General features: G+C 39.5%; 1 protein-coding gene across 1 annotated transcript; it reads left to right on the top strand.

Moving 5' to 3' along the window:
- Positions 1–424: 424 nt before the first annotated feature.
- Positions 425–27,975, top strand: LOC129724825 (peptide transporter family 1-like). Its single transcript, XM_055680034.1, has 5 exons — positions 425–1,246; positions 25,466–25,544; positions 25,616–25,844; positions 25,911–27,264; positions 27,326–27,975. The coding sequence occupies exons 1-5, from the start codon at positions 1,211–1,213 to the stop codon at positions 27,800–27,802; spliced, it is 2,175 nt and encodes a 724-aa protein (XP_055536009.1). The 5' UTR covers positions 425–1,210; the 3' UTR covers positions 27,803–27,975.

Here is a 27,975-nt window from a genome sequence, read left to right as displayed (position 1 = left end):
TTACGAACGCTGCCAGAGCTCGGCTGCGATATATTGTTGAAACAATTACGTTGTCCGAGCAAAAACTGCTGGTAGGTGAGAGCTGATACATGACTACATCGATATAAATTATTTTAGATTTTAATTAAACTAAAATTTTACGAAAAACCCTTCAAGATACTGACTGCTACATGTTGTCAACCAAATCTTCATTAGACGGTCACGTAGATTTCTGTTCATGTTTTTGGGTAGATCAAAAAGCTATTTCAAAAGTTTGATCGTGTTCACTACCAGACGATCACAATACTTTCGACCGCCGTGACTGCACGTGCTGGTTCGTTGCAACCGTCGGCCGAGGTATGTAATGACGAAACTTATTGAAAATTCATTCTCCACATTTATTATGGTAAAACGTTTCTGCCTGAGCCAGTCTTCCATTAGCCGACAATCGACGAGGTTCGTTCAAAGCGTGACAGCCGCCCGCCACTGCTGGTAGATGGTAGAGTGTTGTAAACCACTTGGCCAAATTTTCACGAGTGTCGATCTGAATATTTGTGGCTGTTTGTTTTGCTCCGGACTTCACTTTCTATGCATTTATCGTCGTTCTTTCCCGCTAAATCGCGAAACCTACCACACTATCAGCCATTGCATCACATTTCACTCTACCGATGCGGAATCAATGCCCTAGTGTGAGGGGGTTAATCAAATTGTCCGTTGATTTTGGGTAGTTGAAAAATGAAGAAGTAAGTGCTTCGGTTTATGATCGCGTGATTGCGACTGATTGCGATCGTACTGTAGATCAATAAACCCGCTGTATGAAAAACAAACGTTACCAAATTAGTGCACTTTCCCCCCAAAACAGAGCCGACCGACAGTGTTCCGTGAACCAAAAAAAGCAGCTGATAATCAAATGTTGATTGAGCAACTGTGACTTCAGTGTGGTTGTGATAAAAAAAAAAACGAATGTTTTTGTTGGAAACAAATTGAGTGCAGACTTTAGTGTATCTGTGATTGGGAAGCAACGGATGATTTGCATGCGGTGTACTGCAGAATACTACCAAAAAGACAGGATTGCCTTCCCTAGTCAGTTTTGACATGGTTTGTGACATGTGAACTATCGAAAGTAGTAAAGGAATTCAGTGCTCAAAAGAATCCCAAACTTTACAATAGTCAGCAAGTGACCGTACTCCTGCGTATAACGGCAATAAACGAAACACCACGACAAGGCAACATGGTTTCGATCCGATTCGAAGTATCTAGCTCACCGGTAATTATACACGGATAGCACGTAATTGGGATTCGTCTCGTGTCTTTTGTGTACACTACAGAAAATTTAAAGGTTATGATTTTCCACAAGTGCACAGGCTAACTGCCAAACAGATCATTCCTTGCGTCATTGTAATGGGAACTGCAGTACTTATCTAGATCTATTCACAAGATTGTATCGAAGAATGTTCGATAGCGCTTCGAACAATGCGATGATTTTTTGCACTTGCACTTTCAGCTGGTGAGGCTCCAACAGGGAATTTGTGGGGTAACCACAAATTGATTCTAATGAGAGTTATTACTACACGCAATCATACTGTTTGTTTGTTTCTAGATTGGTGATAAAATTGCTAATATTTAAATTGACAATTATTTGTGTTTCTGAAATGCAATCAGAACTTAGGATCTTTCACAGAGAGCGAGTCACACTGTGAAAAAAATTAACTTCTTTTTCAGTGAAAAAGAATTTGCTTGAAAATGTAGAAAATTGTGTTCTTTTCTTTTCTTGATAATTTGGAGCAGAAAAATTGGATCTGAAAAATCCGATTCGCACTTCTCCTAAAAGTGTTGTGTTTGCTCCCGCAATTAGGTACTACTGATAAACTTACTTGATAACAAAGAGGATATAATCTCACAACTACCTTTATTGCTAATATGTTAGCTATGAAGATAGTTATTAGTAGCATTTGAGAAAGAGTGTATAATTTTATTCCCACCACGATCCAAAATCTCTCCAAATGTGTGAAACCTGAATTATATTCTAAAAGATTAGAAAATAACATCAACAAAATAAACATTTCTTCAATTGTTTTTTTTTCTGAATATTTTAATGTTACCAAGCTCATTCATGTTATCGACAGTGATTATGTCGGAACCAAAAGGTCATACGTTCTAAAACATTTCATTTGAGGAGAAAAAATGCATGAGCTTCGACTAAAGCGTGTTGCTAATCATCCCAGTGCATTTTGCTTGTGACTTTTATGTGTTTATATATATATGTGTTTTATGTGTTTATGCTTTCACGATTTCTTTGGGAGCGCGGAAAACTGAATGCCATATCATAAATACCAAACTTCAAGTGCATCAAATGCTTCGCCGTTTATTTCGCAGGAAACGCGATCTAGATAACAAATCTTCTTCTTTGATGGAAAGATAAAACTATTACTTGAACTAAACTTTAGAAACTTGATCCATACATATCGCTTATCTGCGTGAATGAAGTGAAACACGGTTAGTTTTTTGGCTTTCATCGCCGGTCGCACCGCGCGGGCTGTTTCTGCATGCAGAGAACGGAGGAAGAGAGACTTGGACATTAAACTATTGGATGTGCTTTCATAACACCGCGCAAAACCACCGAAGCTTCATTTTTATAGTCTTTTGGGGCAATTACTCATATAATTAGTGCGCTGCATACCGCGCCGAGACTTACCGACCAAGTTTTGTGCAACACGCAAAAAAAGCAACAACAAAAACTGACGATTCGTTAAAATTGAGTTTCGTGCCTTGTACCAGGTGCTTTTTGCGCTCCGGCAGCCGTGGATAGATGTAGTCTCGCGATTTTCTATAATTTGCATCGAAATCGCCATTGGAGATGCTGCCTGGCAGCGATCGCCAGCTAGTCGAGATCAATCTCCCAGATGATGATTATCGGTAAAAAAAATCTAGTGTGATTCATGACAGCCTTGGTCGGGTTTGTGTATTTGATTTTCCAAATATTTCTCCAAATATATCTCAAATATAATTGAAAAGCCGATGAACCTTCTTTGGATCAAATTGCACTACCAAAAGCAAAATTATCCGACTACAATATGAATCACTCTAATGGATTGAATTGTTCGCTTCTGTCGTACTTTTTTACAGCACTTACTAAACATGCTCCCGATTGAGTCTGTGTTGCAACAATACGAACAAGGTTTTGTGTGTACCACCTAAATATTGTGCTCTCGTGAGTTTGTGTTTAAAAAGGATGTGACTAATTTCCATCTAAAACGAAAATAACTTGTATGGGCTTAACCCTTAATTCACGGCTCTATATTTCTATTTTAAACTTTCTTTAGCATAAAATCTATAAATATTAAACTTTGTTATAGCTCATAGTTATTATGCAAATGGCATGATATTTATCACCCAAAAAAAACCAGGCATTATTGAAATTGATTGTATCCCCATCCTATCGTTTTATTTCAATGGCAACAGAAGACATGTTTCTCATTTCTCAATCATTGACCCACCCGATATGATACGTGACGGAAATCGCCACTTCCGCACGAATCAATTAATGGCAATTTATTCGGCCTTCAGTCGAAAGTGTCGCAGACCGATTAAACTTCGCACATCTGGTTGCCACTTGCCCGAACTGTCATCTCTCCTAATATACAGTGTGTCTGAAGAAGTTAACCTTTAGCCACACCGTAGGAAGCGTTGAACCTCCAATGCTGTCGACCACAAACCACAACAAGGTTCGAAACAACATTTTGCGTAATACCTACATTCATCTTAAACTGGCTCGGGATCGATGTGTTATTTAATGAACAGAAATCAAATCATCTCATACGCAGCCACACAAGGCCAAATTTTCCGCCAGGCTGCTCTCAGCTGTTTCGCTGATTACAAACGCATCATAGAGTACAACGTCCGATCGATCGCAGATAATTAAATCTGGAATTTTCCATTATTTACAAGTGATTTAGCTTAATCGTAACCTGTGAATCGGCGAAACAATGGAAAATCAGTGAATAAAGCTGTCCCAAAGTGTGGGTCTGGGATTGAGATTTCATTTTTACGTATGTTTACTATTTTATCATGCTTATGTTCCAACTAACTAACTACAGAATTGGTGAATGTTCCTTCAAAAAAGATTCGAAGACTTAGAAACCAAATTTGAACTATTTGCAACGAAATTGCTACAATATCAACAAGAAAACACTTATCTTAAGAAGATTCCTGATTTACCCATTTAAAAATAACCCATGAAAATTAAAATGTTTCTGACGTAATCAATGTGAAAATTTGTCCTTTCTAAGTGATGTAAACGAGAAGAGGAGAGGTAATTTAATCATTCTCTTGAATATTGTTAACATGTATATAAAAAGATTTAAGGAAGTGATATGTATTTTTGTATATTTGAGATCTCAGTGGATTTTAAGGGAGGTGCTACGAACCAGCAGTTTATGTTCATAACTGAACTGTGAAATCTCTGCTTTATAGATACGGAAGATAATTGTTTTCAAGTTTAGTGAAGTAGGTTGTTGAGAGAGTGGAAAGAAGATCAGAATAAGACACAAGAGCGGCTAACAGTTAATGTATGGGAAATTTTTGGCTAGGTACGGCGCACGTTTCTGTTCCAAATCGCTTCGAAAGCAAAAATGTTAAGAATTTAAAATCTAAATCTTCTTGCAAACAAAAGTACCGTTTTGATTCAAACTTCGAACACCTAGATAAAAATCGAATTTTTATAGCTAGTTCAATAAAAATTATGATTATTACATACCATTTTGTTCCTCGGAATGTCTTTTTTCCTAGTGTTAAATAGCTCTTTACTGCAGGATCACTTACAGGAAATTAGCAGGTGTTGAAAGAAGTAGCGGTTAGTATTTAGACAGTTTAGCTATCTACTTCTTAGCGGTTAGCGTTGAAGTGTTCGGAATTCGAATCAAAGCCGAATTCTGAATTCTCCTTGTTTTCATGTACAAAACATGTTGAAATCTATATAAATAGCACTCAGCAACAAGAATTTAGTTTTTCTTGAACATCATAAAGCTTGATCCACTCGCACAAAATGGGACATATCTTTGTCAAAAAAACATATCATGTGAGATACCATTTTGCAGCAAATTCATTGATCTTTAAAAATACCTACATAAAAAATTATTCGTCTAAGTTTCGGATGAATTCACGCACTTTTCGTTTATACAGCCCACCATCTCCTGCACAGTGGAACTGTCAACTCGATCCGCCATTTTATTCCACCAACTATGTAAATCAACCGTTTTTTTTATTGGTCTGCCACTTTTCTTCATCTTGCTCTTCATTATCGCCCAATATTTTTCAATTGGACGAAAATCTGGGCTCGATGATATCTATTCGATTCTCCTTGTGCTAATTCACTTCCCGGCTGTAGTAGCAGCTGGCCAAGTTGAGCCAGAACTTCATCGGACCGTCATGTGATTGGATGAACGGCAAAATCCGCTTCTAGAGGCCCTGTTCCTGGCCATTTACGGTTGATCCGGTGATGAAAATCTTGGTTATTTTGCCATAGCTGCAGATCCTCTGCCACACCACCAGCTTCCGAGCGAACTTGTCAGCAAACACGAATTCAAACCGCTTGGCGACATCAACCTTGCGCTTGGACATATAGCAGTTTGTCCTGGGAGCTCCGCGAAATCCGTTTTTACATATAATTTGACTTTCTCATACAACATCCTAGCGCGGCGTTTTGCAACGAGATTCTGCTTGTGGAACCTGTTGGGGTGCTTGCTGGTGTGAAACGACCGCAGCCCTTAACGCCGACAGATTCGTCCGAACTGCTGTGCAGACTTTCAATCGTAGCTGCTTGTCAATCGTTCCACTTCTGCGGTTGCTGTGATTAGCACGATCCAGTGTTAGAGTTTCATTGAATTGTTCCAGTACGCTGTGTACGGTTGATTTGGGAAAATTGAGGCACTTCGTAATTTTTGCACCTGACGTTAGTAAGCAAAATTTTCTCACGTCTTCTACGTTCCATCGTCGAAAACTTTTGATCTATTGATTCGAATTTGATGAAACTTTTACCACTATGCAAACAAACTTTCCTCATCATTGCGCTGTCATTGGTTTTTCGTAACAATTATAATTTTGTCTGCTTTCAAACGAAAATTTTTATTCTGTAATTTTAACAAAATCTAAGCCCGAACGGAACAGTTCTGAAAAAAATGAATAATTTGGTGCGAGGTGGTATCTCCTATTTGCTGTATTGAAAACTGACACTGGATTTAGTAAACACCAGAGAGAAGCTCTCTCACAATAAATATTTTTGCCATTTTTTAAATTAATTTGGAATCCAGTTTGTTCCAGTTTTTAATTCAGTAGTCTTCCAGTTTCTTTCAAAAATATTATTGACAACTCTGCATCCAACGCGTGCGGAGTCTGCTTCGAAGTCGCTCGCCGTTCGGCCTCCTTCTACGTTCACAATTCATGTCCATAGAGTGCCATCGGGAGGATCAGCAGATCGCAAATTTCGTGCGGATCTGAAGGCTGCGGGACCCAAGCTTGCTACGCAATCCGTTCAAAGCCCTGTTCGCTGCCGCAATGTTCACTTCGTTATCACACGTTAAGAGTTAACCGAGCTAGGCAAATATATCAACCACTTCAAAAGTATCCCTATTCATCACCACTACCATGCTAACGCTCGTAGGACTCGCCTACCATGTACTTCGTTTCAACAGTGTTTATGGTAAGTTCAATGCTCTCATCTTCCCTTTGGAGAGCCGTAAAGAACTCTTCCACAACCCTACGATTAACATTGATTACATTGAAGTCGTCCATAGAGCCTAGAAACATTTGAGCCTTCGTGATGATTGTACCGCTCCTCTGCACACCTGACTTTCGTACAACACCTTCGAAAACTATGTTAAACTGCAGGTAGGAGATCCCTTCCGCTTGCTTCAGACCATACAACGCCACAAACTCGTCCTGAATTTCACTCACTGTCCAGACGCTTGATGTGAAACCGTCATCTGTTTTGTTGGGAAACCATGTTCTTGTAGCATCTGACACTACTCGTTGCATTTCACTGAATCGTACGTACCCTTGAAGTCCATAAATGCATGTCGATGATCTGTCTCAAGGTGAAACTTTGGTCCGTTTTAGATCGTCCTGCTCGAAAACCGGACTTGTATTCAACAACAAAGGCTTCCTGCAACGGTCTCAGTCTATGGAAACGAATGCGGGAAAGAATTTTATATGCGGAAAGGGTTGTGTCTTGAACAGGTACAAGAAGAAGGGTACAGTCATGTTTGTGTCCCTTCTTATGAGGGTATAGTATTTTTTACTACCTTGCTCATGAATTGTTCCCCTCGACGACTCTCCTACCTACCTTACCGTTCAGCACCACTTCGGGGTGTTGTTTCCAACGCCTGGCCACCAGCGACCTATCGGTCATCAGGTTCCCCTCACTGTCCTTACACTGGCAACGGATGGCACAATAGGTATTCGATAGCACAATGGGTATTGAAAGGTACAATCATACTCCGGTTTACGGCGCGATAAGATTTGCCATCTCTTACAATTCTACACGCATAAATTGGTTGGTGCGAAACTGCATCAATATTGTGCGACATTAGCGCAATTCGGATTAGGTTTGAAACCTGGATAACGAATTTGCCTCAGCTATTGCGCATCTTTTTAATCAGACTTTTTCGTGTTTTACTCAACAAAAATTACAAAATGTTTACCAGTAATAGTATCGTATTACCTACATGTTCATACTTTTGTGTGGTTGAATCTTTTTCTTTCTCAGCACTTATCTTTAGAATATAAAACTGGTTTGGAAAACTTTTAGAATAATCAATTAAGGTTCTCAATCCTCCTGAACGCATTTCAAGTAGTTCAATTTTTTTACAAGGGGTTTTCTTCAGCACGCAGAAAATGGATACATTTTTAAATTGATTTCGATTCATTTATTGATTTCTCTGTGATGAACGGTATTTTATATAATCGTAAGACAGTTATTTAATGAGGCGTTTCGTTTCCGTTATTGAAACTGTCGTTTTCATTCAGGCCCACTGTCTTCGATTGAGGAGATAGTGGACCCTTGATTATTCTGTTTCTCATCCTATTATTAATTTCTCATAACAACTAAAAAAATGGTTTCCGGAGAGATAAATATCGTTCCATTTTTGTATACCACGCTTTGTAATGTTATCCTCGCGAAGAAAAAGTTAAAAATAAGAACTCTCAACACTGTTTGTGTGTTGCATATTGCACCTATGCGGCTGGGGGACATAATTTATGTCGTGTCGGATAAAAGCATGAAGTGCCACATTCTCAGCCATGCAACGCTATTGCGCGTTACATAAGCCTAAAGCCCAAAAAGTGCATCTTTGTTCAACCAGGGATAATATTTTGTCGACCATGCTAAGAAAAGCATTAATAATAAAAAATAAATTTTCAATAGTACAATAGATGGCACAATTTTCTGAATTTTGGCCGGATGCGTAGATAATTTTTCGATGGATTTAGGTAAGAACAGAGGAAATATGCCAAATACTAACCAAGTGATAAGCATTTCAAATTGGACATAATGGCGTCCCCTGTTCCGATTTTATAATTAGATTTTACATTCTTAAAGACACTTCGCTAGCTTAAATCCACCACGAAGGAGCAGATGCCCAAGTTAAAATCACAATACTATAGCTATAATGTAATGAAAATATAAAAAAAATCATCATCTAGGAACAAAGTTCTCAAACATTTCGTTTTCTTCTTTTTTCGTAGAAATGTATAATTTTTGTGGTCTGCTTTTTTCTCAAATTACGAATTCAATTTATTCATCTGTTTTACTATTAATTACCTCAAACTGCTGTAGCCTTGTACATCGACAATTTTTATTGAACGAAAAAGGATGTTGGTTTACTAAATTGTTATACTTGAATATATTAACCAAAACTGTTGTTAGTTTTGTAATTTTTCATTATTTAAAAAGGTTGTTTTCCTCAGCTTTCTTATTCATAATGTTATCCATAATGTTTAGATATATTTCTGAAACGAAAAGCACCATCGTTCGATAAGCCAAAAATAAGTTATATGCGTTCGCTCTTAACCAAGCACCATTTTATTATTGAATACGATAATAGCTGGACTAATCAGGTAATAGAGACCAACGAGCAATCTTGGTTTATGCATGATCATTGGTGAATAGATTTGGAAAGTAGAGCGGAAAACAAGATATCAATAAAAACCTCTAACGTGTCTCACGCTAATGTACGGATATGATTGGGATCAAATCCAGCAGTTACTCGTTAAATACTGCCTATTTTTCCTTGCGCTCACCGAAGCTTACAGCTTAGTTTGCAAATGTAGTAATAAAACTGCACTCTGTAGTTAAACAAAGATTATACCTGTATCTTTTAGCTATTTTGTGAGAGAAAACACATTGTATACAGTGATAAAAAGTGTGTGTTTGTTTTGAACTGTTAAAAGGTATTTATCTGTTCGCATTTCAGTTACTCTCACTATGAAAGTCAATTAAAACAAATTTCCTGCTACTATCCACTCCCCCAGGCATATCAGTGGTAATTGTTTGCATCAAAGTTATCTTTAAAATAGTGTGTGTGTGCTTCAGGTGAAAATAAACCTGTAAGAACAATGACGGTCATATGTGATCACCTTACCAAGCCACGATTTAATTGCCGACTCAATGTGACAGTATTTACTGATGATTCTGTGCAATGATCATTCACATGGAAGTAAATGTTTTAACCGTTTGCCTCTATTACCAGTCTTCAGTTCGAACACCAATACTATCGCCCAAAATGTAAAAGCCGACATAAATTACAATCATACTACTGTGATTGTTATCTTTCGCACTTCGGAATGGTCTAGACTGACGAAGTGTACATACAGCTCCATCCAACATGAACAATAACATTATAAATGTACAAGTTGACATATTTCGCAACCTTAGAGAAGGTGAAAAGTAAATAATGACTACTGTTGATCGGCTCCTTAGCTTGAAGAAACCTTTATTGAATCATAAACGGACCTAGACTGTCTAGGCGTATCGAATAAAGATTACATTACTGCTGTCTAGGGTGATGAGTTGTAAGCCGCCAACCCGTCCGACTTGTAGCTTACCTTGGTTATAAATCACGATCCATACACAGATAATTAGTGAGGGTAGTAGATACTGTACATGATCGGCCGGTTATGCATGCACCCCAAACACTCGACACACGAAGTAATAGAATGCAGAATCTTTATCAAGCAAGGTAAAAACCGTTTTTAAATTCGTGAACCAATTTATCAAATTTATTACGATTCATATAAAAAGGATAAACTTGCGAGATCATCCATACAATTTGGCGACCACTAAGCGAGAAATAAAAAACATTACCATTGACCTAATAAAAATGCAACAGAGAGCAGCCAAAAACTCGATATTGCAATTTCACGCAAAACCGATCGAAGCGTGTAGGAGGTGTACCACCTTCACCGAAATGTTATACAACTTTCGTTCATACTTTCTTGAAACGATCTAAAAGACCATCAATGAACCGAAACAAAAACAAACCAATCCTTGACACTGTCGCTCACCTCAATTACTATTCTTGGCGCGGTGTCCAACGGCCGTCCGCTGAAAAAACACCTTTTGCATCGATTATGGTGCATCCCACGCTACTACTACGGAATGGCCGACATTGACCCTCTTTCCCGACTTTAGCTGGGGTGATACGAAGCTAGCTACGAGATTTGCACAATTCAACTCGACTGAATTTGTCAAAGTTTCCTATATAGTTTTGTATTTTATTGTTTGAGCAAATTCTCATAGAGCAATTAACCTATGCAGCAGCCACACAATTGATGGGTTTCGTCTCCAATATGATGGAATTTGTGTTGCAGTTTCGCCAACAGTCAAACTGGTTCCATTATGTCTCGAAAAGTTGCACACAGTGCATTGACGTTGAATTTCTCTGCGAACGCCGTTCGCTCTCCCCTTTTTTCCCAAGGTGCTCAAGGCTATTCGAATCGACGACAAACCGTAACAGACCACCAAAGCGAATTTCTGATGGAATTGGTCATTGGACTTAACACATTAAACTATAAAAGACATAATACTGCTTCTAATCAACTATGTTTTAAAATAATTAACACGGTTGTTTTAAAATATTGCAATTCTGTTTACCTTCACCCGAATGGCGATAAAACTTGATTAATCGACAATATCATATTCACTTGCTCGCTTGTTTGACTCGTTAATCAGGGATGAATAATTTTTCAACGAGCATAGCCACGGTATTACCAGCCAACAATTAACCCAGTTACAACGTGCAACTTTTGGCACTGCTGTTGCTGCATGTTTTACGACTTGGCGCCTAAAACAAACAACTTCAATGACCAGAAAATGACGGAACCTTGCCACTGTACAAATGTTTGACTTTGCAAACAGTCGTATGCACTGCTGAGCGTTTCCTATATTAAATGTGACGTAATTTTATGTGCAGTCTCATTTAATATTTGAACTCAAGTTGACTTGGTTACTAAATAACTACTACATTGTTTTACACAAAATATTTTCTTGACACGGCACAACAAACTGAATGTTAGTATTATTTTTAATACATAACATTTTTGGACAACAATTTTGACTCTTACCGAAAAGTTTTTTATTTGATAGCTTGTTGTTATTTGAACCTATTTTTCTATTATGTTTTCCATTCCACATATCTTTAGGCCAATTTTCACAGTTGACTTTAAATTTGGTCGAATTTTCAGACCCGAACGGATACTAGAAAGCAGTTTTTTGTTGGTTTTCTCCTACAACAAGCAAAGTGTCAGTAATATCGAACGAAGTTATAACTATCAATGAGTCATGGGAAAAGTTTAATACTCACATATTGAATTTACTTTTATCATGAATCATAAATTTCCTAAGAAAACACGTATTTTCACCTTTCAATCTTAAATATTATCGTCGGAATATATATAGTTTCGTAAGCTGTCAGTGGTCACGCACACGCCAAACACGAGTTACTAAAACTGTCTTCTTTCCTAGCAAACTATGAACCTGAGGTACACCAAAGTTGGTTATTTTTTCATGTGTAGCAACTACAAGTTACCATTGATTGCGTTTAGTCCTCTACACACCTCCTCTCGCCTGATACGGGCCCATTGAAGCGTGAGGAAATCAGAGTGAACTGAGTTTTATATTTGCTGTTTTTTAGTACACAAAATAAAATCCGTACCAAAAATAGCAAATATCTGCTCCGTGTTATACCTGCTTTAGACACACGTGTTATTATTCGCACATGGCTAAATGTTCTGATCCAGTTGCATCGACAAAAACCGCCAAAAATATAATGTTTCGCTGAAGACAGAGGAAGATGATTTCGGGATGTAAAAGGAACGTAGTGTCATAAATAATCAGCATGTCCCAGAGATTTGCCATTAACCAAACCACTATCAGTTGATTATAAACGTCAATCTATATTAACATATCCAATTAGTCCTGTAACATCATACAGCTTCATCAAAATTAAGTTGTTAAGTGATGGCGTTAGACAGTACCCGACTATGAAAAAGTCAAGTACATCATGGGTTATTTAAAACAAAAGCTCAAACGTAATCCTTTAACTATACTCTGACGTTCAAACTGTACGGTTAAAGCGATAATTCTTTTGCCGATATGTAAAAATATTACCAGTCAATACGTTATTAAATAATAAGATATTATGTCATTACTTTATAAATACAGATACATTATAAGCTTACACTATTTGTCATTATTTTGAAACATGATGTCAAATTTGATTAACGGTTTTTATTTTAGATGTTTGAAATATCGCCATGTAGTTTTCGATTTTTCTAAAATCCAACATAGGTACTGTCCTACAAAAACCAAGCATTTGATTTGTTTAAAAAAAAATTGAATTCCGAAATTCGCGTAGAAAACGTTATTTGCTGAAGGTTTTTAACCATTTCTGCTAAATACTTCCGAAAAAGGATTAACAGCAGTATTGTTTCCACCTACGAAATGAGCTGAACATCACGGAAAAATATAAAACGAACGATCCTTAGACATTCTAAATAAGCGATTTTAAAATGAAATGCCATTAAAAAATTCCGGGTCAAAAACGACATTTCTGAAAAATCTGCGTAGAATCCGAATTCTAGGCTTTGCCATGACTATTATAGAGTACGGAGTCAAACTTTTGCACGAGTGAATGATTTCTGGATTAGTTCAGTATTTTATCGTAGGCAACTATTTTGCAAATTGTTATGTTTTTCTCGATCACATTTGTTTTTGTTTGTTTTGTAAGTTTTACTTGAAATGTAACCTCATACAATTGAAAAATTGAACTCTTATTATACAACGTCGAACGAAAATTAACAAATCATTAGAATTTTTTTCGAAAATGGTTAAATAATACCTAATACCTAGTCTTCCTCGGGGGAATCAGTGTTCTACGAGTCTGTGAGCTACGGAACTTCAGCTGGCTACGTAGTCCGTTGCAGTCCTACTCCTCAACTACAACTCGTCCTTTGACTCCGCAGCACGCATCGTCACGAGAGTACCAAGGTATATGAATCTCAAGGACAATGTACAAGAAAGCACTTCGTACGCAGAATTTAGCAGCATGATGCCTCCATAATTTGTCTTTCGAAAGTTCGTCCGGGATAGCGTCCTTTCCAGCAGCTTTACCGTTTTCCAGCTAGCTACCCGTCTTTTCAGCCTCCGCCTGTGTTGTTGGCTCCACAACGCGTCCGTCGCTATCAGTTCTCATACTGTTTCTGTTTCGCTCTTCTTCATGCTCTCAATTAGGAATTGCTCTTCTTCATGCTCTCAATTAGGGTATGCAATCCCGGGAACGATTTTCCGAAAAATACCATTTGCCGGGATTGCCCAATTTAATAAAAAAGCACGAGTTTTCCAACATAACTACCTGCTCTATCCAAGTGTTTATTGTGACATGCATCATTCAACAATGTAATTTATTGGAAAATATCCTAGAAATATCAAAATATCTTCGAAGTACTAAAAACATATTTTGGCCCACCTATATATTTAGAACCGCATGTGGAACAATTTCGGACATAACATATTTTGAATCATCAACGGTCGGTTTAGAGTTAAAATAGTGGATTCAAGAAGCACATCCTTCTGCCGTGAGGCTTTCGCAGCTTTAAGCAGGTATTAGACGAAGCATATATTTGCTAGTTTTACAGATTTAATTTTGTGCAAATAAAAATCATACCGAAAATAGCAAATATTTGCTTCGTCTAATACCTGCTTTAGGCTACTGAAAATGAAAATATGAATAGCCAGTTTCATACCGTTAAATGCAATAGATTAAAAAATAGTTTTCTTTAAAGCTGCCTTTCTGTCCATCGCGCAACGACCGCAACGACATACTAATTTTCAAACAAACTAAGATAGCATATATTTAAATCACATGGAAAACAACAATTATTAGTAACAACATGCTTTGATAGAGACGAAATATTTGATAGATTTCAGTGATAGTAACGTTTGCATTAAATAAAAATGGTCGAAAATTGCCGATTTTTCATGAGTCCACCTTCGCATAGTAACCCATGAGTCAGCAAAAAAAAGCTCTATCAGTCAAACTCTAACCGTGATGACGAAAACAGTGAAGCTTCAAAGAACGGCACCCGCCGCGTCGAAAACGGACATCGTGCGGCACTTTGTGGACGCCGAATACGCCCATTCCGGCATCTACAACATCTTAGCACTATTGGACAACAATCAAAGCATCCGCTCGACGCCTGGGTTCGAATCCCACCGCCGACATAGGTGTCGATGGTTGTGAGGTGGCGTGATCCACTCACAACCAACCCAACTGGTCTAGATTCAATCCTAGCCGACACCGGGAGATTTTCTGAGGCGAAAAATCTCTGGGATCACGCCTTCCATCGCATGAGGAAGTAAAGCCGTTGGCGCCGGTCCGTTAATAAAACGGGTCGTGAGTTAGGGTCCTGGGTGTGGAGTCGCCTCCCTGGGCGTCGGTGAATGGCACAACAGTGGTGGAACTAGACCGACGGAAAATAAGCGAGAATAAAAAAAAAAAAAAACAATCAAAGCATCGAAAGAAAGCTCGATTCCAGACGACCGACGACCATGAGCGATAAGAAGCTTCAAAGAATGCTGAAGTGGGAAATCCGGCTACACTGCTGCGTACGCTTTGCTTGGAGATCGGTGCAACCAAACAGTGAAAAAGTACCTGACGAACATGGACATACATGTCAGGCTCAGGAAGTGGCAGTCCCGTCCACTGGTTCCGGAATTGTAGGCAATAACGCAGCGGCAGCGGCTGAATAAGATGGTCAAGTCGGTTTTGCTGGCGAAACGCGACGTGGCAGTGGTGGCTTTGAGTAATAGGGAGAAAGTTGGATAGATTTCAAGTGCGGGTTGTTACGCGCTAAACTTAAAACTCGATATGGTGTTTTGCACAAAATGGCTTTGCCGAGTTACAGCCAGTTTTCTTCAAATTTTTATAAATGTTCATTATTAACGTCTTCGGTCATAATTGATTTTTTCAATAAACAAACAACTTTTTTGCTATCGAATAACTGTTCTATTGAAAAAATACAGTTTCAATGCATATAAAAATTGCTACACACTTAACAAAAATCCAAACTTCTTATTTTATCGCGCAAAAAGGTTTATAATCCCCATCATGTTCCTGACCTTTTCATAGTCTATTCTCAATGAATTACAACAGGTACAGCCTTATTCCATCACTTGACAACCTAATTTTGATGGCAATGCCATGACATTACAGAACTTATTAGACATGCAAATATGAAGTAACGTTCATAATCAACTGCCAGTGGTTTGGCTAACTTTAGATTTCATTTACATGATTGATATCTTTGGTACTATGTCTTTCTTACGCTGAATGGCAACGGCTGGCAGGACACTTCGTATTTTACTCTCCCCACGAAAGAAGTGAGCTTCAAGATGTGAGCTTCAAGATGTGAGATAAGACTGGCCGTGAACGGGAAAATTTATAGTACGAAGTGCCTGCCATATGTTGTGTCGTTCATCAAGACACACTGTAATGGCAATGACGCGGTGATCTGGCGTCGGCCCGCTACTTGAAGCGATCAAGTCGGCGAATCCGCTAAAGTCTCCCAGTTGCGATTTATCTAATCCAACAATTTTGTCACGGAAACTGAGAAGGAATTGATAATTATAATGAAGAAAGAACCAAAAAACATTACTTACTTACTTTACTTTTAAGGCGACAGACCGATTATCGATCTAGTGCCGAATCCAGAATACGTCGCCATGTCCCTCGGTCTCGCCCCCCAATCGCCCCTAACACCTATTTCGCGTGCATCCTCGTCGACAGCACACATCCAACGAGTGCGGGGTCTACCCCGAAATCGACAACCTCTATCGAGATTCCTGCTAAATATAGCCTTCGCTTGACGCTCATCCGGCATTCTCGCTACATGCCCAGCCCAATGAAGCCTGCCGTGTTTTATCCGCTTGACTATATCCGCCGATTTGTATGCCTGGTACACTTCATGGTTCATGCGTCTGCGCCAAATACCATTTTCTAGTTTGCCGCCAAGGATTGAACGCAGAATCCTACGCTCAAAAACACCAAGAGCTCGCCGATCAGCCTCTTTCAGCGTCCATGATTCATGGCCGTAGAGAGCCACCGGAAAAATCAGTGTTTTATAGAGTGCAAGTTTAGTACGGATTTGCAGACTGCTGGACCTCAGCTGGTTACCTAGTCCGTAGAAGGCCCTGTTTGCGGCTGCTATCCGCCTCTTTATCTCACGGCTAACCTCGTTGTCACATGTCACTAATGTTCCCAGGTAAATAAATTCGTCGACTACTTCAAATGTTGCCCCATCTAGCACCACCGCAGCACCAACCTCCGACGGACTACCACGCACTCTGCCAGCCACCATGTATTTCGTTTTGGCAGAGTTTATGACAAGCCCTAATCTCGCAGCTTCCCTCCTGAGAGGTTCGAAAGCCTCTTCTACAGCTCTACGGTTGATACCAATGATGTCTATATCGTCCGCAAAACCGAGAAGCATGTGCGACTTCGTAATGATGGTGCCGCTTCTCTGCACACCAGCCCTCCGTATAGCACCTTCCAATGCGATGTTAAACAATAAGTTCGACAGCCCGTCACTCTGCTTCAAACCATCTAACGTCACGAACGAGTCCGATATCTCGCCGGCTATCCTGACGCTTGACGTAGAACCTTCAAGGGTGGCACGTATCAGCCTAATCAGCTTTGTTGGGAAGCCATGTTTGATCATGATCTGCCGTAACTCATTTCTCTTAACTGAATCGTACGCTGCCCTGAAGTCTATGAACAGATGGGGCGTTCGCAAGTTGAATTCTCGAAATTTATCGAGGATTTGTCGCAAGGTAAACATTTGGTCCGTCGTGGAGCGTCCCCCTCGAAAACCGCATTGGTACTCGCCAACAAAGGTCTCCTGCAACGGCCTTTAGTCTGTGGAACAGGATGCGGGAGAGAATTTTTTACACGGTATTGAGAACAGTTATGCCCCGATAATTGCTACAGTCCAGGCGATGACCTTTTTTGTAGATCGGGCATATGAGACCCTCCAACCAGTCCGAGGGCAATTCTTCATCAGACCACACTCTCAACATGATCCGATGGATGGCACGATACAGCTGTTCGCTCCCGACTTTGAAGAACTCGGTGGGACTGCCTTGCAGTTTCTCAGCTCTTTCACTGCTTTCTTCACCTCGTCCATGGATGGTGGATCCACAGCTTGCCCATCATTCTCAATAGTCATCCTGCTCCTTTCGACTCCACTGTTTACTAAAAAACATACCTACACGCATATTTCCGTCCGCCATGGCAAATATTTTGGAGACTTGCGAAACTTGCCGCTCGCAAGGTTGTAGATTTTTTTGCAAGTAAGCTAATATAATAACCTACCATGAAAAATTTATCAAACACAAGTATCTGTCTAAGTTTTTTTATCACCACCAGAAAAAAATCCATTTTTTTAATGCAAACGTTAATGTGTGTTTTTAAAAGGGCACATTTCTCACAACATTCTATCGTAAGACGTAGTCCCGCATCAAAAAATGATCCAATATTGAGCTGCAAAACAACAAGCAGAATGACCGCGAAATGGGTCCAAACTTCGCTTAGAATCGCAATCAAATGCTTCGATAGGCTATAAATTATTTGAAAAAAAAAATGATCAAGCTTAGAATTCTCGTTAAAACGGTTCTGAAAATTATGAAATGATTAGAGAAGAAGTCCGAAATTACGCCAAAAGAACAAAACTAACATTCACAAAGTGATCTCGAAGGAAGCGAATTTAATTGCAAATCAATAAAAATCAACATCTTATATATCATAAATGGCTTAAGAAACTAAAATTACACCCAGGTTGTGCCCAGAATAGATAAAAACGCTTTGAAGGGTGCAAAAAATCATCTTTTCGGTAAATTATGTTTACCCCCTGGAATTGCGTCCCCTAAATCTTTTAGCGACCGTCCACAGTGAAACAAACTTGAAGCTTTTGAAACTTAAACTGATCGGTTTCAAATATTTACTTTTATGGTGGTTGAATCTAAAAGAGAAGACCATGTAAAATACATGTAGCTACATATATCATATATATTTATTTGAAATTCCAATAAATTTTATCATATGTCCAACCAATGCAAAATTTGTTTTATGATGACTTTTTATGGTTGCTTTATATTACGTTTTTTAAAAGTGCTAATCAACGGTGTACAGCGTTTTTTGATGTTATCACGTTAAAAAAATTTCATTGTGAATTTGGCGAACGGTGAAAAACCTTTTGTTTGTGTTGGTTTGATTAACCCTCTAGTGCACAATGCCGCCTTTTGGCGGGCTTCAGTCGAATCTTTAAAAATCTTCAATAAATACTTAAAAAGTGTTTATAATGATTCATAGTGATTTTACCGAAGCCCGTCTGGAAATTAACTTGGGCACTAGAGGGTTAATTACTGATTTATTATGTAATGTACTTCCATAGTTCAATTGAATATTAGTTCAAGATTCAAACGAATAAACAAAAAAGTCAGTTTATAATATTTTTCTCCATAGCATTATCATGATTTTTTTTTCAAGGCAATTATACATGTAATATTAGTTTTATTTTTATCAATTCTAGCATAGTTGAGAAACACTAATGCATGTTTATGTGAAACAGAGGAACGTCTAGGTTTTATCATTTTCAAATCGACGTTCTATGAACAGCGAATTGTTCGGCAATTTGAGTTTTGAATAGATCTTCTTTCCCAACCGCTCGAATAATACGTAATTTTTGCTCCTTCATTCATTTTTCAGGAATCATTTTTCAAAAAATTTTGGCATTAACAAATTGTAACAGATATGACACAATGCAATGAAACTTTCAACAACTGAAATTACATGATTCTTGATTCAGAATTCTTCTAAAGAAGAGTGATAAAATCAAAATATAAACCGTAAGAAAATCGGGCGTGAATTTGGCGAGTAGTAGTGAAAAAATAAATTGCTATAGTTCATTGAAACTAATTATTACGAAGCATAGAAAACAATTATTTTGCACGTTTGCTGCAATATATAAAATTTCTTTTGGAAAAAGGCTATATGTGAGTTTCAACTTCCCTTAACCCTCGTTAAGCGCCGTACATGATCAATCAGAAGGCCATCTATTTATGTGTTTGTGGAAAACCTGTCCTACTATTCTAAAAACGTTAGAAATGCTTGAACTAAACCTTCACAAAAGTGAGACTCAGGTCAATTGCATAACCGCAGAGCTCTTAGTCTGAGAAAAAAGACCTGCTGCCATAAACTTCAAAATCATTCGTTGTTTTGCTTTCGTCTCGATTAGACGCAAATTGTTTATCTCCGTGTGATTCGCAAAATAACAATACACGAGTTATCGTACGGGTGTTTTTTTTTTCGATCATTTCTTGTGCTGTGCGATAACAATAGTCTGCAATATATCGGCAGAAACATCTTCTGCACACTGGTAGGGGCAGGCTACCCCGCCAGTGATCTGATACGCAGCTGATATATCAGCAAGAACAATTCTCCCGCACCGCTGTTACCCCGCTAGCAGCACGGACCACCATACGATCGAGCGAGTGGAAGTCAACTACAAGTGGCATCTACAAGGTCGCGTGTAAGATACGGCCACTGTGTCACAACACGAAGCTGGATCGTGATTGTTTGTTCTGCGGAGACACTCGATTGATCCTACTATCAGCCGTGAGGTCGTGACTTAGACGTTCGGTGAAGTATTCACTTTAGACTTTTTATCATTATTATTAATATATTACTCTCAATATTATTATTATTAATATTATTATTATTGTTATTATTATTATAATTATTATTATTAATAATATTATTACTATTGTTATTAGTATTAGTATTACTGTCTTTTTTTTTTATTTTGATCCATTGTAGTTTGAAAAATTGTTTTTAAAATTTAATATCAACTACTTGTTCCCCCCCCCCCCCCCACATTCGAATATTTTTCGTTTGTGTGCGGTAGAGCGTAACGCTCCCGCAAAATGGACGACATGCAGGTGCAACTTTTCCTGGATGTGGAAACAAATGGGGAAGAAATTGAAATTTCCCCCAGCAGTTCTCCCTTACCTTCCCCTGTACCACCCCCGCTACCTAGCCCCGTACCAAGGGTATCGGAAATACGGGTAAAAGCTTACCCAGATGCCGCTAGCGGTCCCTACGTTGTTTCAAATAGGCAAAGACCTGGCAAAACAGTTTTCGGCCGTAACCGAGGTTACGAAGGTGAGGCCGAACAAACTGCGAGTTGTCGTGAGTAGCTTGAAGCAAGTAAACGAAGTGAGTAGCTTGAAGCAAGTAAACGAAATTGCTAGCTACGAGCTCTTTACAAGGGAGTACCGCGTGTACATCCCTGCCAAGGACGTGGAGATCGACGGTGTGGTTACCGAAGGAAGCCTCACGGTCGATGACATTTTGCGTCACGGGGTTGGCTGCTTCAAGAACCCCCTGATTCAAGATGTAAAGATACTGGATGTCGAGCAATTGCATTCAGTATCCATCGAAGAAGGGAAGAAGAAATTCCTCCCTTCGGACTCCTTCCGTGTAACATTCGCCGGATCCGCACTGCCGAACTACATCTCTTTGGACAGGGTTCGTCTGCCTGTACGCCTGTTCGTACTGCGGGTCATGCATTGCCAAAACTGCAAGCAGTTAGGTCATACAGCCACCTACTGCTGCAACAAGGCACGCTGCAGCAAGTGCGGAGGCAATCATGCTGAGACCGCTTGCAGTGAGGATACTGAAAAGTGTCTTTACTGCGAGGGAACTCGGCATGACCTTTCGGCGTGTCCCGCGTACAAACAGCGCGAGGAAAAAATTAAGCGTTCCCTTAAGGAACGATCAAAGCGCTCTTTTGCAGAAATGCTTAAGAGGGCTGAGCCACCCTCGACAGGAAACATCTTTTCCTTTTTTCCAACCGATGAGGGTACATCTGACGATCCCGTCGAAGGGTGTTCTTATGCCTTGCCAGAGGGATCTAGGAAGAGGAGAATGCTCAACTCTCCTTATCTTTCTCGCAAAGGTCGTAAGATAACCCCTAGCGGAATAACCAATAAGACAACACAGAAAGGAAGCCGTGAAGAAAAACCGAAGCAAGTACCACCCGGTTTTAATTTCAAATCAAACCAGGAGTACTCACCGCTTCCTGGGGCACCAAAAACCCCTCGTGCACCCATTTCTCGATCAGAAGACATAAAAGAAAATGGGGTTCATAAAATTCTCTGATATTGTGGACTGGATATTTAAAACTTTCAACATGCCAGATCCCCTTCAAAACATTCTTCTTGCCCTTCTCCCTACAGTGAAAACCTTTTTGAAGCAACTCGCAGCAACTTGGCCCCTCATTTCAGCTACTATCGTATCTTTCGATGACTAATACGTCGAAAGAGGTTAGGAATTTTGTCACTGTGTTACAGTGGAATTGCAGAAGTATCATCCCCAAATTCGATTTATTTTCACATTTGATAAACACATACAATTGTGATGCGTTCGCGCTCTGTGAAACTTTTCTCAATTCAAATGACCAACTTAATTTCCACGATTTCAACATCATTCGTCGAGATCGAGACTCACACAGTGGAGGGGTACTTTTAGGGATCAAAAAGTGCTATTCTTTTTTCAGAATCGACCTTCCCTCGATCTCGAATATTGAAGTTGTTGCCATTCAAACGAATATGAATGGAAAATACCTTTGCCTTGTTTCGTTATATATTCCCCCATCCGCGCGAATTGAACAGAAGCAACTCCTTGATATAGCAGAATTGCTTCCCGCACTTTTTTTGATTCTGGAAGATTTTAACTCTCACTGTTCGCTATGGGGGTCGCTGTACGACGACAACCGATCTTCTTTAATCTGTAACTTGATCGACGACTTCAATATGACAGTTTTCAATACTGGGGAAGCGACACGTGTACCGAATCCTCCAGCACGTGAAAGCGTGCTTGACCTATCCCTCTGCTTGACATCACTAGCGTTAGATTGCTAGTGGAAAGTAATCAACGATCCCCACGGTAGTGATCATCTTCCAATCGTTATATCAATTGCTAATGGTTCAACTCCCCCGAACCCAACCAATATTTCCTACGACCTTACACGTAATATTGATTGGAAGCGTTATGAGTCTATTATAGCGGAATCTATCGAGACTCACGAGGAACTTCCTCCGGAGGAAGAATACGCGTACTTAGCTGGCTTGATAATCGACGCCGCGACTCAAGCTCAGACGAAACCGATACCCGGGGTAACGATTAGACAGCGCCTTCCCAACAAATGGTGGGACAAAGAGTGCTCTGAGCTGTACGCGCGAAGGTCCGCGGCGTATAAGGACTACCGGGAGTACGGCACTGTCAACCTACTTCGAAAGTACGAGGCACTGGGCAAGCAGATGAAGAGCTTAGTAAAGGCGAAAAAACGCGGGTACTGGCGGCGGTTCGTAAGCGTTGTCGAGGGAAACAGCGATGAGCACTCTTTGGGATACCGCCAGGCGCATGCGGAACCGTGACGTTTCGAATGAGAGTGAGGAGTATTCAGATCGCTGGATACTCGATTTTGCCAAAAAGGTCTGTCCGGACTCTGTACCGGAACAGAAAACCTTTCGCGACGCGTTTTTAGTAACTACGGAAGAGCCCCCATTTTCAATGTTGGAATTTTCAATGGCTCTCCTGTCGTGCAACAATAAGGTTCCAGGGTTAGATAGAAACGATACGATCCCGCGAAAAACACACCTGAAAAACAGAATATAACAATGATGCGCGCTTATTACGAAAACGAACCATGAGTATATTTCTTGCCATACGGTCCGCGATGTAGCCTTTGCTACTCGTAGCCATCAGCTATTTGTCAATCCCGAGTACTTTCGAAGAAACGACTGCACGTCGGCCGACGCGATTCTTTAGAGGGTATACATTGTGTTTTCGTTCATCGCGATATTTATCGACCGGACGAAATCTTCGGTTAAACAGTCACAGTGAGACATGAACAAGTATCTGGGTATAGCCCTCGAAATCACTATATTCTAAAAACGTTCATATAAGTAAAATGCTCCCGAGCCGGAAACGCAGTTTACATCGAAGCACTATGCACGACCGCTCTATTCCCTCCTACCGACGCAGAAACTCGGGGACACGACTTTTCACGCCGATTCTATCTTAGTTGTCGATGCGAATGTTGCCTATTAAATAAAAAAAAAATTGGCAAAGTTTCATGCATGCAAAGCCTTAATAATTTAAAAATGCAAATTTCCATATTGACCAATATATGGTCTTAAGTTTGTTAACAAAATGCCGACCATTGCTCTCGAGGTGAGAACATGTTTGCTAATAAAACCCTACTTGAAGCCTGACCGTGCAAAATCGTGGTAGATAACGGATTGTGGATAACGGAAAGTATACTATGCGTCATATTGGCTCATTACTAAGTTGAGCTACCCATTACCTTATAATGGGTGTTTAAGTGCAAACATCAGGTGTAGATGTACATACTAATCAAAAGTCTTGAAATTATTGACAGGACCAAACCAATCATGATTATTTCAGGCTGACTAAATAATCCTCGAAAGTCAAACTCGACTCCATTGAATTTGGACGCATATGCACTCATTAACATATGCACAAACTCCCGTACAGAGACACATGCATACAAAGATTAATGGCAGTAGAAAATATTCTAATTTAACTGAAAGTAAAAAATCATTAATTTTTTATAAAACTAAAAATAGCCTAGAAACTGCCTTGCCTCAACAATAGCTAAACAACATGGCATGGGTAAAAAATTGTCATATGATTGCCATTACATGTGTTCTTTTTGTGAAAAGAATTTCCACAAATTAAACATTTTGAATCCATGTGACAGAATTTGACCTTTGCTTTTTCTAAAACTTTCAAATTGTTAACCTCATTGTGGTTAAAATAAATTAAATAATTTACTGAGGGAATTCCAGCTTACAGACTCATCAACATTGATCGTTACTAACTCTCAGGTATTCTTTAAAAGATGCACCGTCTTCAACCACAACTGTTACGACGCGACTGTTTTTACGTTTAAAAAATATTTTCATTTGTTGAAAATCTACTGTTTCGAGTGAGTAGTTTTTCAATGTCATATAGTGTAATTGTGTCCTATTTGTACGTAAAATGTTAAATATATTGTGGACCCTGATGATGCTTCCATAAAAGGACCGAAACGTCGGTGATGGGCAGATAGCAATCAACGCAATTCATTAGACTGCAAACCACAAATTTTGAAGCTCAAATACCAATCCGCAAGCAACCGAAAACATGACCGAACTTTCGAACAGCTTGGACTTGCTCTCAAACTTAGGACTTGGGCTTGGGCTAGAAATTGGAAGTGAACTTGGTTAACTTCAATTCTGTTCGACTTGCACCCTGTTTTGACTTCAGTTTTTTTCTTTCATTTTTGATTCAATTTCACTTAATTTTTCTGCTATATTTTCAAAAATACATTCTGTAATATAAAATAGTTAAAAACAAAATTGTAACACCCCTCCTCTCACCTTAAATCCCCACTAGCTCGTAGTCGGCCGCGAGAATAAAAAAAAGGCCTCCCTATTTTCCCTGCTAATTTAGAATTTTAAAAAAAATGTACTTGGCTCAGTTAAACATAAATTGTATCGTGCCGTGTCAAATAGACTATTTAAAAACTATAAACTTCAAATTATTACTAGAGATTTCCTCATATCAACACAAGCACGTGGGTGTAGGACGCTCTTCGAAGTTTTCAGTGTTTATTATTTGAACGTTTGTATTCAGTGTTCTGATACGTTTCCTGAAAGCTCAATTCTTAATTGATGAAAAAAAACACATTCTTGTTCATCTGCACATGCGTTTTCGATAAAAAATGTTTACCATTCCTGCTCACGTAGACTGGCGAGTTAAACTGCATTTCATAAAATGACTTTTTCGCTGTTTCTCTCTATATTCCACAGCCTGTTCGGTATCCAAGATCAATCTTTTTCATTATTAGCAATGAATTCAGCGAACGTTTCAATTACTATGGCATGCGAAGTAAGTTGTTCTGCGTATAGTTACGAGCGTTTCAAGCACTAAGGCTAACTTACTGTTTTTTTTTTCACCAGCTGTGTTGGCCCTCTACCTCACGCAGAAACTCAACTACGATGACGACACAGCCACCGTGATATATCACATCTTTACCAGTTTAGCATACTTCTTTCCGCTGATGGGTGCCATTCTAGCCGACAGTTGGCTAGGCAAATTCAAAACCATTTTATACCTCTCGATGGTATATTGCGTTGGTAGCGCGCTAATAGCGCTAGGAGCAATTCCACCGCTCAACTTACCGGCCACGTGAGTGAATGTGCTATTTTTCATAACTACCAGTAGTAAATAATGCAATTATATTTACCATTTTAGATCAATGACCGTGCTGGGGTTGCTGTTTATAGCCGTTGGGTCCGGCGGTATCAAACCTTGCGTTTCGGCATTCGGTGGAGATCAGTTTAAAATACCGGAACAAGCAGTTCAACTAGCGAAATTCTTTTCACTTTTCTACTTTGCAATCAATGCTGGCTCGCTTATTTCCACGACGCTTACTCCCATCTTGCGTGAGGATGTACATTGCTTCAATGATCCTGACTGTTTTTCCCTTGCGTTTGGCGTGCCTGCGTTTCTTATGATTCTTTCGATTGTTGTATTCGTCTGCGGAAAAGCTATGTACACAATCAAGAAGCCGGCTGGTAATATGGTGGTTTTGGTTTTCAAATGCATTGGAAACGCTTTGTCGACAAAGGTAAAAGAGCATGACATAAATCCTCGAAATCACTGGCTGGATTACGCTGAAGCTAAATATGGTAGACAGATAGTAGCGGACATCAAATCGTTGATGAAAATTCTGATTCTATACATTCCCCTGCCTGTGTTTTGGGCTTTATTCGATCAGCAAGGATCACGATGGACTTTCCAAGCTACGAGAATGACCGGTGAAATCGGAGCGTTTACTATTAAGCCTGATCAGATGCAGGTCATCAATCCACTACTAATCCTTGCATTTATACCATTTTTCGAAGGATTAGTTTATCCGGTACTGGAGAAAGTAGGAATCCGAACGCCCCTTCAGAAGCTCTCGTTCGGAGGAATATTAGCGGGAGCAGCATTTGTTTTGTCGGGTTTCGTTGAGATTGCTCTGGATAAAACCAATGCGATTATACCGGCAGCAACGGAATCTCAATTGCGAATTTACAACGGTCTGCCATGTGATTATCACTTTAAAAGTGATATACCTGACTTTAACAATTTCACCGTACAAACCCTTGGGACATTCGAGGCGATTCATGTGTCCACGGAGTCGAACACAACATTCCGATTCACGGCTGAAACAACGGAAAGCTTCTGTCTGAAGGCTAACATGTCCAATATAACAGGAACTTTTTATTTAAATCCTGGCAATGCGGTGAGTTATTTCATCAGCCAAAAAGGTAACAAAATAAACTTATTGGAGTATGCCGACTCGACAGAGAAAGATAAACGAGGGCTGCCTAAAGTGAGAATTTTAGCGAATATCAAAACTACTAAAAGAATAATGATGAAAAACACACGGTTGACCGACGTACAGTATAATGTTTCACTGAACAACGTTGATCAGCTCGCAGTTAGTGACGGGGAATACGATCTGTACAGTGATAATGGAACCCGGAAAATTGCCTCTGTTAAGTTGGAACTGGGAGGAGTCTACACAGTTATCCTGCATGAAGTTTTGGAGAACGAATTTGTAAGTATATACTGATCATTCCTGTAACACCAATGTAATTCTGATTTTGATTACTCCACAGACACTTCAACGACACACCGTAACTCCTTCCAACTCACTCCACATGCTCTGGCTGGTTCCCCAATACGTTGTAATCACTGCAGGCGAGGTAATGTTCTCGATTACTGGTCTGCAGTTCTCCTACTCACAAGCGCCAGAAAGTATGAAATCAGTCATTCAAGCGTTCTGGTTGCTGACAGTTGCCATCGGAAACATGTTGGTGGTCTTCATAGCTGAGGCAAAATTTGTCCAGTCCCAATCGATCGAATTCTTCCTATTTGCGGTGCTAATGTTCCTTGATATGGCTTTCTTCATGATACTGGCTATGCGATACAAATACACTGAACACGAGGAGAACGACATTGAAACGACCGATATTAGGCCGCTTGATAATAGCATGCTGGAGGATGCTCCTTCCAAGCTAAACCAAGACCCACTGGAAAAAGGCCTGCCGAGCGTTAAGGCAACTTACACAAATGAAGCGTACCGAGAAGACTGAATGTTGTTGCATGTTTAATTATTCGTTTGTATCGAGATCTTAAGATTTAATTTTAATTCATTTTTTGCTGTGTTTTGTTTCTCGAATTTTTTTCCAATGCAAGTTACCTGTCAAATGATTTCTTAAAATCAAAGAAAATGAGTCATTATTTTTGCCTAAATTGAAATTGTAAA

Source organism: Wyeomyia smithii, chromosome 2 (genome assembly GCF_029784165.1).
Source record: "Wyeomyia smithii strain HCP4-BCI-WySm-NY-G18 chromosome 2, ASM2978416v1, whole genome shotgun sequence".
Taxonomy (NCBI): domain Eukaryota; kingdom Metazoa; phylum Arthropoda; class Insecta; order Diptera; family Culicidae; genus Wyeomyia; species Wyeomyia smithii.
Note: the sequence above shows the minus strand (reverse complement) of the source record. Positions and strands in the feature narration are given on the sequence as shown.